This window comes from Mustela nivalis (assembly GCF_964662115.1).
Source record: "Mustela nivalis genome assembly, chromosome: 10".
In the NCBI taxonomy this organism is placed as follows: Eukaryota; Metazoa; Chordata; class Mammalia; order Carnivora; family Mustelidae; genus Mustela; species Mustela nivalis.
The window spans coordinates 37868027-37880371 of NC_139029.1; the positions used below are offsets into that span (position 1 = coordinate 37868027).

The 12345-nt window shown below is 40.5% G+C and overlaps 1 protein-coding gene across 1 annotated transcript in view; it reads left to right on the top strand.

The window, feature by feature from the left end:
• The first annotated feature begins 2044 nt into the window (after positions 1 to 2044).
• Positions 2045 to 12345, top strand: part of ELAVL4 (ELAV like RNA binding protein 4) — a 143064-nt gene continuing 132763 nt past the window's right edge. Inside the window, exon 1 of the mRNA XM_082686113.1 lies at positions 2045 to 2167. Within this exon, the coding sequence (XP_082542239.1) occupies positions 2150 to 2167 (18 nt within the window). The 5' untranslated portion in view covers positions 2045 to 2149. The remainder of the gene's footprint in view (positions 2168 to 12345) is intronic.

A 12345-nucleotide genomic window follows, 5' to 3' on the forward strand; every position in this document is an offset into this window, starting at 1 on the left:
AAGAGGCATTGGATAAAAAGACCTGTTTAAGATTTCCACTCTAATACTAGGATGTTTACTCCAACCCAGTAATTCTTATTCATACCTGTATTTCCTGTACTTTGAATCAACGTAGATTTTCTTTGGGCAATAATGGACATTCTCAACAACCCAAAGATCTGAGTTCTGAGCCCCGAATACAGAAATTTTATAAAGATCAGGGAGTGCCAAAGAAGTCACTCCCTCCCTTTTTTTTTTAGTCTTCCCATCTTTAATTATCATCACATTACCCAGTACTGGACTAACACTGTAACATTCAAACATCTGATGTGATTTAGGAGGCCAGAGAGTATCTGAAGGTCTCTCCCAAAGCATTCAGGCCAACAAACATTTTTATCTTAAATTATCATTAACATACTTATTTTAAATTATAGTATTATAGTACACAAACCTCTTGGCCAGTTTTTTAAATTTAAATTTTAGTTAACATACAGTGAAATACTGGTTTCTGGAGTAGAATTCAGTGATTCATCACTTAAATTCAACACCAGTGTTCATCACAAATGCCCTCCTTAATACCTATCATCCATCTAGCCCATCCCTCACCTACCTCCCCTGCATCAACCCCCAGTTTGTTCTATATTGTTAAGAGCCTCTTCTGGCTTGTCCCTCTCTCCTTTCTTTACTTCCCCCCCCTTCCCTATGTTCATCTGTTTTGTTTCTTAAATTCCACATATGAATGAGATGATACGGTGTTTGTCTTTCTCTGACTTATTTTGCTTAGTACAATACATTCAGCTCCAACTTTATCATTGCACATGACAAAATTTCATTTTTTGATAGCTGAGTAATACTCCACTGTAGATATATATACCACATCTTCTTTATCCATTCATCAGTTGATGGACATTTGGGCTCTCTCCATAGCTTGGCTGTTGCTGATAATGCTGCTATAGACATCGAGGTGCATATACCCTTTCAAATATGTGTGTTTTTATCCTTTGGGTGAATACCTAGTAGTGCAATTTCTGGATCATAGGGTAGATCTATTCTTAACTTTTTGAGGAAACTCCATACTGATTTCCAGAATGGCTATACCAGTTTGCATTCCTACCAACAGTGCAAGAGGGTTCCCCTTTCTCCACATCCCCGCCAACATCTGTTGTTTCTTGTGTTCTTAATTTTAGCCATTCTGACAGGTGTGAGGTGGTATCTCATCATAGTTTTGATTTATATTTCCCTGACGCTGAGTGATGTTGAGCATCTTTTCATGTGTCTGTTAGCCATCTGGATGTCTTGTTTGGCAAACTGTCTCTTCATTCCTTAACTGAATTATTTGGTTTTTGGGTGTCAAGATACTAATTCTTTATCAGATATGCTGTTTGCAAATATCTTCTTCCATTCCACAGGCTGCTTTTTAGTTTTGTTGATTGTTTCCTTTGCTGTCCAGAAGCTTTTTATTTTGATGAAGTTCCAGTAGTTCATTTTTGGTTTTGTTTCCCTTGCCTCCTGGGATGACTCTAGTAAGAAGTTACAGCAGTGGTTGTTTGGGGTTTAGTGATGTCATTCACTGTCTCCATTTCTCAGTTCTCTTTGGACCTATCTTGGACACACTAATCAACTGGCCAAACATGGCTTGAGGGACCAACTTAAAGTGTCCACACTGCCTGCCAGAGCAGGCCACTTTCCTAGTGTGCCTTCACCCAAAGGGTAAGATTTATCCTAAGGATTCCAAATTGAGTAAGTTTTTAAACCCTCGGGGCTCAGCACAGTGTTTTGCCAATAACAGTGGTCCCAATGGTGTCGGTGGACATGAACCGCAAAGCAGCTACCTCACTTAAAATTTAAGCACAGGTAACAGTACTGGAGTAAAGGGAGAAGTTTTACTCATTCCCCTTTTCAGCATAGACTCTAGGTCAAGCGCCGGGGCCAGGATGGAAGCCTGACAGGCAATGGCCTGTCCTCCGGCTCTCCTGCGGGGCGCCCCCTGGAGGCGACCGTGGGTTTGACGGCAGAGACGGCGGCGGGGGTGGCAAAGCGACCAAGCGGCGCTCGGCTGGCGAGCGAGCTAGCCAGCCAGCCGGGTGCGACTCCGCGGACGTCCCCCGCGCGCTGCTCCCCGCATCGCGTCCCGCCTCCATCGCCTCCCGCCGGCTGCACCGCCAGGAAGATGCGCCTCAAGAACCAGGTAGCCGCGCCTCTGGTCGGCCCAGTGCCCCTGACGCCCCGCCCACCCGCTGTCACGGTCGCCCGCGGCCGCGCGGCCACGTGGCCACGTGGCCGCGACTCCATCGTTCCGGGCGCTCACCCCGGCCGCCCCGATTCCCAGGGAGGGAGTGAGCCCCTGTAGCTGGGAATCGCTCGGCGCACCTCTGGCTGGAGGACTCCCGGCGACCCTTCCCCCTCCCATCTGGAGGCTCTTTTCCGGCTGGGCTCGGGTCAATACACCGCTGGCCTCCCGAAACTCCCTTGGCTTCAGAGAAGACAACCGAAAGTTGGGTGGGCGCGCGCCCCCTCTCCTGCGACTGTGGACCCTGCCGCGCGGAGAAGCCACCGCCCTGTGCCACTCCCCTCTGCGCCTTTCCCGAGCTGTCCTCGGAGTGGTTTTGCTGAACTAGCTGGTGGCGCCAAAAAGTCCGGGCGGCTTCGAGCCTGCAGGGCCCCAGGGTGCTGGGCGAGCGGGCGCGGATCCTCTGGGGGCCCCTCTGTCTGTGTGACTCCCGCTAATTGTTGAGAAGCCGCACTCTCCGATCCCCCCCACCCCATTACTGCGCGCTGTGGACCTGGGCTTGAGATATTTCTGGTTGAGATGAGAGGACGCGTCTGTTGCCCTAAGCAGTGCTCTTGGTTAACCGACGAAAACGGAGACTCGGGTGTTGGGTAGGGTCTGTCTGTGTTTTGTGGGTTTTGTTTCTCTTTGGGCTAGGGGTTGTCAAACGTTCAGGATTTAGTGAACACACGTCCTCAGGTTTTGAACTTGCCGGTGTCGAATTCGTTGCTAAAAGGGACCGAAGCTCTCCCCCCGCAGCATATGTTAAGGGACTTAGGTAGACCCCAGGGAAACCGAGGGGAGGGGTTTCTAGAAAACAACTGTAGGTTTGGGGGGAGTAGGGGGGGAAAGTGAGTCATATTGATTCCCAAGGTGTTAGCCTGTAACTCTCAAGGGTGGTAATTCTGGTAAAATCTTTCCCCTGGGGTTTCAAATACCTGCCTCTATAACGCTGTTCCGCAGGATCTTTGTGGGATCCTGAAAGCCTACCTGTACTGCTTTATTTTACTAGAACCCCTTTAAAGAGGCTGCCTCACTTTACTCTCCTGCGTTTGTGTGCCTAGTCTTTTTTATATTTTATAATACTTGCAAATTGACACTGAACAAGCTTTAACCTCAGTCATTTCAGAATAGAAGTGAAATGTGAATGGAGCTTCATTCATGAGGGAAGTAGTCTGTGTGAAGTGTTTTGTAAATGTGAGTGGGTAGAATTTTAAACTGAATAAAATTAATATAATGAGGAATCAAAAGGTTCAATCCAGATGTTTGCCTGCATCCCTAATAAAGTGACAGTGCAGCGCTGCACAGTGCCTTTCCTTGTGGCTCCTGGGTGGAGTGGGCTGTGGCACTGTGGTTGACTAAGAACAAGTGGATGGTTGGATTCCTTCCATTAATTTTCTAAGGCACTAACCATTCCTTGGGGCTGATGGGGTTGTGACGCACCCACCTATGTAGAGGATTTTCCCCCTTTCCCAACTACTTTAGAAATATATAAGGGATTTAATGCAGATTTTCAGTTAAAGAACTTGTAAGTAATCCTCTTTACTTATCATTAGTGCTAGACCCTGAAACCGTTGCTTGCTTGTTAAGATGCAGTGCCTGAATGTGACTGTAATAGAGGTGGAGCTGTGATTTAGAGCTGGTGACTTCACTAATTCTGCTACGTAGTGTGTGTCTTGAATTAACAGACAACTTATTGTTTGTGTAGAGGAAATATAATTTAGCATAAGGGATTCTAATTCAGATATTCTTGGTTCAGGTCTGATCCCATCACTCCTAGTTTTGACCTTGCATAATTAATTTCTTGATCCTACCATCCCCTCCCCCTTTATTCCCAATAGACCAAGGAGAATAATACCAACCTTTAACATGGAAATTAAATTAAATACTCTGTATATAAAAAAAGAAACACTAAGTACAGTACCTGGCATGTAGGCACTTAGTAAATACTCCTATTGTTAACTATCCATAAGCAGTAGCTATTACCAGCACTACTACTGTATTTACTTGAAAATACCTACCTACCTATCTATGGTTGGAGAGAGAAACTGACTGCAAAGGGGCAGGAGGAATCTTTCTGGGGTGACTGAAATATGCTATATCTTGACTGGGGTGTTGATTAAGAGGGTATATCCATTTTTTAAAACCCATCAAATTGAGCCATTAAGATCTGTGCATTTGATTGTATGTACATTACATCTCAATTAAGATAATTTAAAAATTTAACCTCCAAATGTGTTAAGTACATATCTTTTGGGAGGTGGCAGTTGACATACCAGCCTAATTCTGCGTAATCTAGGAATTCATTTCCAGAGACTCCTCTGCATATGAGCATATTTCCTTCCTAAGTTCATATTGGGTCTTAGGAAAGAGAAAGAAGGTGTTCTCATTTTTCGGGTTGTTGTCAGGAGTGATGGTCTATGGAGAAGAATGATTGGCTCATTCTGAGATGATATTTAAACTTACATTTAGTATTAGTTTTTACTAAATAGTTTTTTACTTAAAAAAAAAAGATTTTGTTTATTTATTTGACTGACAGAGATCACTAGTAGGCAGAGAGGCAGGCAGGAGGCGGGGGAGCAGGCTCTCCGCCGAGCAGAGAGCCTGACGTGGGACTCCATCCCAGGACTCTGAGATCATGACCTGAGCCGAAGGCAGAGGTTTTAACCCACTGAGCCACCCAGGCGCCCCACTAAATAGCTTTTTAAAAACCAGATTAAAATGTTTTATTTGATCCAGTGGTGCTTGTTTGTATAATATACCCATTCAGTAAACACAGTTTCTGAAAGGTCATAGTCACTTTGTATCCCTTTCTTTGCTTTCAGTACATTCTTTATATTGTTTGGAGTTAAATGAGATACCTAATGTGCTTTTAGCAAGGTACCAGGCACATAGTAAATGCTAATTTTCTAGCTGTTATTATTAAAATTAATACATACAGGGTATCCAGGATGGGTCAGTGTGTCAGGCTCCCTGCTCAGTGGGGAGTTGGCTTCTCCCTCTGCCCCTTCCCCCTGTTTGTGGTCTCTATCTCTCTGTCTCTCTCAGATAAATAAATAAAATCTTTTTAAAAAAATTGATATATCCATATTCTTGTTTTTTGGATGTCAGAAATCAACACTATGCATGTTTTAATGACAATTCACTATAAAGATGCTGTGAAAAATAGTTATTTTTCCGAAGCTTCTCTCCTTGGCTAGTAGATGACCTTCTCTTTCTGTCTTCACATGGTCTTTTCTGTGTGTCTGTGTCCTAATCATCTCTTCATATAAAAACAATAGTCATCTGAATTAGGTCCACTCATATGACTTCATTTTACCTTAATTACTATCTCTTTAAAGGCCCTATCTCCAAATAGTCATATTCTGAGGTACTGGGTGTTTCAAGACCTTAACATATGAATGCAGTGGGGGCAAGGGGTTCACAATTCAGCCCACATCACATGGTATCTAGTAAAAAGCTTTATTGGTTCTTTCAAAATAGCTTAGCACAGAGAATATGAAACAAGTCAGATTTTGACTCTTGTTATAGAACAGTTCAATTTAGATTTAAATGTTGTAGTCACCTGCTGCAGTGAGAAACCCAAACATATCCATCAGGTATACACACACACACACACACACACACACATTTTACATGTAAGGTCAATTACAACTGAGGCAGAGTTAAGGTCATTGTCTAAGCTGGGTTTAATCTGTGACTGGGTCCACTAAAAATCATGCCCTTCGTTGATTGAGAAAGATAGCTATACAGTGTCTTCCTAATCTTTCTGGCTTTATAACACTTGGGTGATGAAGGTAGAAGTTTTGGCTTTCTGGAAAGAAATCATTTACCCCTTTTATACTTTAATACCTAGTTCTGTCTTCTGAGCCCTTTGTTTGACTTTCCAGGTTATCTTTGCAACAAAATAATTATACTAATCCCTTAATACATATTTTCTACATATTCAAGTCATGAATTTATGGACCCAAATTTAATGCACAAGCAACCTTTATTTCTCAAATCAGAGCCTAGAGATAGTTTACTTAGAGCTACCTAACCTGCCCACTTCATGGTTTATTTCTCTTACCAGTTTGAAGTTCATCTTGGCTCCTTATGTTCATGCATCAGGATGTGATATTTTATCTAAAGAAAAAAATTCTCTAAACTTATGTTGGCAAAAATGGCTCTCAAATGCATTATGTGTGTTACTAATTTGCACAGCCTCTGAACAACTGGCAAAGTGGCTAGTGTTGACATTGCAGCTTCCAAGGAGTTCCCAGTTGCTTTAGGAATTTTTACATTTTATTCGTGTAATGACAGAGTTTACAGTTATCCACAGTGTGTTAATTATAAACATTTATTATCTATAGTACCAGTTTGATGCTTGATCTTATATTTCTTTTACTAGAAACATTACAGCTTTTACATTTAATTATAATGGGGATTAATCATCACTTATATCAGTTTTCACCTATGAGCAAAAATCTTGGAACAAATTATAATTGAGATGAGGCTATTAGATTTAAAATTCAATGCCAACAAAGCTTTTTTTTTTTTTTTACTTTAAAATTTTCCATTAACAAAAACTTGCTGATATCACTGAGCCTCATTTCACAAGACTGATCTGATGATTGACTGACTCATTCATTCAATGAACATTTGTTGAGTGTTTGTTATATCCCAAACACCTACAACCTGCCCAGTTGTAGGTGTTTGGGATATAACAGGGAACAAAATTCAAATATCTCTGTCAGCAAGAGTGCAAGGGGATGTAGGCATTAAAACAGCCATAATAAAGAAGTACTTTATATTGCATGTTAGAAGGTTATAAGTGCTATGAGGGGTGGGTTTGGGAGGGGAGAAGTAGATTAGGATAAAGGGTATCAGGAGCTTGGGTGGGGGATTGTGATCTTGAATAGGGTTGGCCTCACTGAGAAGGTGGTACCTGAACAAACTTAATGGCAATAAAGAAGTTAGCCACGTGACTATGTGGAGAATAAGCAGAGGGAATAGCCAGAGGAAAGGCCCTAATGCAGGGGTGTACCTAGAAGGCTTCAAGGAACTTCAAGGAAGACAGTGTAGGCTAGAGAAGAGTGAATGAGAAGGAAAAAAGATTATAAATTGAATTATAATGTTTGTATGTTGAATAAATAGCATTACAGTTCATCATACACTAATAAGCAAATAGATGATTAACTTATATATTAAGCACAACAGCAAATGCCTGCTGAATGTTTCTTTGGTAAATGAATTGGTGCTTCTAAGAACTGGTCCTGAACCTCAGTAGAAAAGGGAATAGGTTTCTAGAATTGTTGCTGATTCTGGTGCCAGCAAAAGTTAGAATTGGAGCTGGGAAAAGGGAAGGCAGGAAACTAACATGGAGATGCCAGCATGCAGTTGACTGAGTCTTGCCAGACTGTTGTCACACTGACTTCACTAGGGAGTCAGTTTTTCACTCAGACTTAAAGGTTTGGTACTGAAAAATTCCTTTTCAGTTTGGTTTTTGTCCTCATGATTTGAACCATTAACCAGAAAGAAAAAATTCTAGTGTAGAGGATTTTCTTGATTTGAAAGCTTGAGATGTGTCAACCTCGGGATTCCCATACCATAGCATTAATCTTTCTTGTTTACTTCTTATTGGCTAGATCTCATAGTTATCATATTTGGATATTTTGTTCACAGTTTACAAAGTATTTTTATATATTTGTCCCTCACAACAATATATGTGTAGTCCACTGTAGTAGCCCTTATTACATTTTGGACTAGGTGTCTTCCATTTGTCCTCTAGATCTACTTTCTATCCTTTTCCACAACCTTTCTGTGGCCTTGGAGGCTGACCTTCATAGATTGCATCACTGGGGTCCACTGCCCTCTTGCTTTGGGAAGGATTCAGCTAGTGGTAAGATCCTTTGGGAAGAACTCAGCTAGTAGAGTAGCATATCTGAGGGCAGAAGGAGAGGTCCGGGTATTTATTCCTGCAGGTGCCACTCTGCTAGGCTATTGGTTAGCAGTGGTGTGTGAAGGTCATAGCCCCTACCCATCCTACAGCTATAGTTCTCTCTGGGTTCTCTAAAGTCTAAGGGATAGCAAAGGGTCTCCAAACCTGCTGGCCCAGGGTGCTTCATCTCCCTTGATGTTTAATTTTACTCTTTGTATATGCCTTCTGTTTCCTGACTGGGGCCCTCACTGAGACATAGCTTTCAAGATGACAACCTAGGGAAGTTGACTTGCCCAATGATAGAAATCTGGTAAATGACAGAGTAGGGACTTGAATTCTTGTTTTGTGACTCTGGTGCAATTAATTTTAAACATACCTCTGTAAATATATTCCAACTGGTGTATACTGTTGAGAAACCTTTCTATTTTGGTCTCCATTTAAAAGTGTATTATATGGGATATTATGTATTGCTATTTCCTTAAATGTGGAAAGGCTTTTGCAAAAAGTAGGACTCTTTAGGAAGAAATACTGTTCTCTTTTTTGCCCCCAAACGAATAGACATAACCTGTAGCATGTCATATCTTCATAAGAAAAGCTTAGAAATAGGGGCACCTGGGTGGCTCAGTCCGTTAAGCTTAAGCGGCTGCCTTTGGCTCAGGGTCCTGGAATTGAGCCTAGCTTCAGGCTCCCTGCTCAGTACGGAGTCTTCTTCTCCTTTTCCCTCTCCCCCTCCTCCTGCTCATGCTTTCTCCCTCTCTCAAATAAATAAAATCTTTAAAAAAAAAAAAAAAGAAAGAAAGCAGAAAACTGTTTGCCTTTGGTTATTCATGGTGATGAAAAATAGGGAGAGTGCGTATAGTTAATAATCTGTGATTTTCCCTTTCATCTCTCTGTTGGTCTGCCATAAAATCCCCTTTACTCTTTGTCCTACTTTCCTGTCTCTTCCCTTCCAACTGTTCACCAACACCAAACATTGTCTCTGAGTTGTAGATCTGACCCTGTCATTCCCTGTTCCCCACTGTCCACAGGATGAGGCCCACACTCATTAGTTTGTCTTTCTCCAACTATCTTTACCCTTATATCTAACCTCATGGCCATCCATTTCTCCAATTTAAATCCTCTACTTGCTTCAATATTAAATTATTTGCAGTTAACCAAACATGCTTCATATTTGCTTTTGCTGACTTGCATTTGTTGTCCTCTCTGCCTACAATATCAACCATCCTTGCCCCTGAGCCCTAGCATCTGCCAAGAGAATCATTTACACATCAGAATTCTGTTGGAAATCATCATGTGAAACCTTGTAGACCCCTCAGGCAGAGCTGCCACATCTGAGGAAAAAAGCCAAAGTCCTTGAGGACAGAAACTAGACTTTATTCATCACTGTATCCCCTGAGTTCTGGAGCCTTGTACTTAGTGGACGATCAACAAGTATTTATTGAGCAAATGACTCAGTGTAAGGTTCTTTCGACCAACATTTTTATAAGGAAAGTTGTTTTTACTGATTTGAATTAAAATGTCAGAAAGATAAGGTGAGGGTGGTAGAAAGGAAGAAATAAAAAGCAAAAATTCTGGGTTGTCATCAACTAGAGTTTCTATACAGGGAGTCCTTGCCATGGAGTTGTGTTTTTGCTGCTAAAGGCCCGAATAGGACTCCATACAACTTTGGTCTCTTACCCAATATTCGGACACCTGTAGTTGACCTGTGTTAGCCTGTTCTGCTGCTATTATAGAAGGGATTCTTCTTTTTTTTCTTTTCCCCCTGAAGATTAGTTGGCCATCTTTTCCCTACATCTCTGATATTAAAGATCTTTTAGTTCTCACAGCATGAGTTTCTGAACAAAGAGTCATCTGGGAAGCAGCAGTTTTGAGGATCTTACTCAGGTCATTGGAACTAGTGTTCTTGAAAGTGCCTGGTGCATAACTGTAATAATAGAAGTCAGATCCCAAGTTTGTATTACAAGTGAGTGTTTTGTACTACAAACTCTCCCTCTCCACTCATACAATCACTTGATGAGGGGAAAATGATACTAACTGTAATACTATACTGTAATTTGAAGTCTAATTACTATGTTGTTTGGAGACATATGGCAGTAGGACAGAGCTCAAGAAACTTTAGTATACATGGGACACCCTTATTTTGGGTTGAAATAAAATTTCTCTGTCCTCTGAGGATGTGATCTATTCTTTTGAGGTGTAAATTATACAAGGGTTAGAATATTGTCATAATAAAATATGATAAATAATAAATAATAAATAAACAAACAAATAAACAAATAAATAATAAATAATAACATAAAATAATAAAATAAAGTGGCATCAAAACATTTTTATCAAATTTTAAAAAGTGAATTGTTTTTTCCAATCTTTGAAATGGGAGAATCACACTTTATAAGGGAGAGGTGATCAGAGTAAACAAAAATTTAGTGATTTGTCCTCTACTTATAAAATGTTGTTGTATGGAATCACAATGGGCCTGCTATTCTGCTTTTCTAGATAGGTTGTGTTCAATAGGAGACATTTTTTAATTCATAAAATAGTGAAGAGACTTAATAAATTTGCCAAACCAAATTGGGATAACCAGGGCTATAAAGACTATCATAAAAGTCTTTCTCTATGGAAAATTGTACATATATGGGATGGATTGGCATTCAGTAGGGATGAGGACAGGAATGGACATATGGGGGGAAAAAAACAAACCACAAAAAATTAAGGTGAGAAATGTTTGTGAGGAGCAGTGTTTGTAGAGAACCCTTTCACTTTTCTCTTACATTTTTCTGCATTGAAAGAGTGGTATAAAAGGAACACGAAAATTGAAGAATAAAGAGTAAAAACAGAACTCTGAACTAATGGTAAGAATTCTGAGATAATGTCTCTATCACAAGTGTTCCTGTTCCTGTATTTATTATCCTGATTTATGGCATCATCATCTACCTAGTGGACCTGTGCAGAAGAATGCTGAAGAATTACTATAGATCTGTCCTTCTACCTTACTGTCCACATTTAGTTTCAGTCTCTGGGTCCAGATAGCCAATTTTATTTCTTTAATTAGTTAAGTGCCTAGTATATGCCTTGTTCAGATAGGGAGAACAATATAGATAAAAATTACCGCCCATGTGAAACTTATATTTTCTTAAGCATTGTATTTTTCTGATTTGAAGATAAGATTTCTGAAATGGAAACTCATTTTAACAATCAATTTTTGGAAAAAAAACAAAACACTAAACTAAGACAGTAGGTGGTGGTGTGGTTATCATTACCTGTACATGGACGAACTTAGTGAGGCTCATAGGAGGTATCTTTTCAACCATCACGTTGGTTGTATTTTTTGCATTTGGAAGTCCCATACACAATTGAATTTTAACTTATAATTTATAATATAAATTAATAATTTATATCCCTGACTGTCACTTAAATTCAAAATAGTCAAAAAGCATGTGAAAAGATGTCCCACATTATTAGTCATTAGTGAAATGCAAATCAAAACCACAATGAGATATCACCTCATATCTATTAGCATGGCCATAACAAAATAAGAAGAAGAAGAAGTGTTGACGAAGACGTGGAGAAATTGGAACCCTCGTACATTGCTGGTAGGATTGTAAAATGATGCAGCAACTGTAGGAAAGTTAGCCAGTTCCTCAAAATGTTAGATATAGAATAAATATATGACTCCACAGGTCTGCTCCTACGTGGATACCCACGAGAATTGAAAGCAGTCATTCAGATACATGTACACACATGTTCATAGTAGCAGTAGTAGCCATAAGGTGGAACCAGCCCAGATGTCCATCAATGGATGAGGAGATAAACAAATTCTGTTTACACATGCAGTGGGATATTCTTCAACTACAAGAGGGAAAGAAGTTCTGTTGCAGGCTACAACATGAATGAACCTCCACAATACACGGAAAAAAGTGACAGAAGCCAGACACAAAAGGTGACACATGATTCTACTTATATGAAATATCCAGAATAGATAGGTCCAAAGAATGAGAAGGAAGATTGGTGGTTGCTGGGGACTAGAGGTGGCAGTGGGAACAGGGAAAAACTGCCTAACAAGTAAGGGGGTTTTACTTTGAAGTGATTGGAATGTTTTAGAACTAGACAGAGGTGGTGATTTCACAACGTGGCAAGTGTGATAAATGCCTCTGAATTGTTTGCTTTAAAATGATTA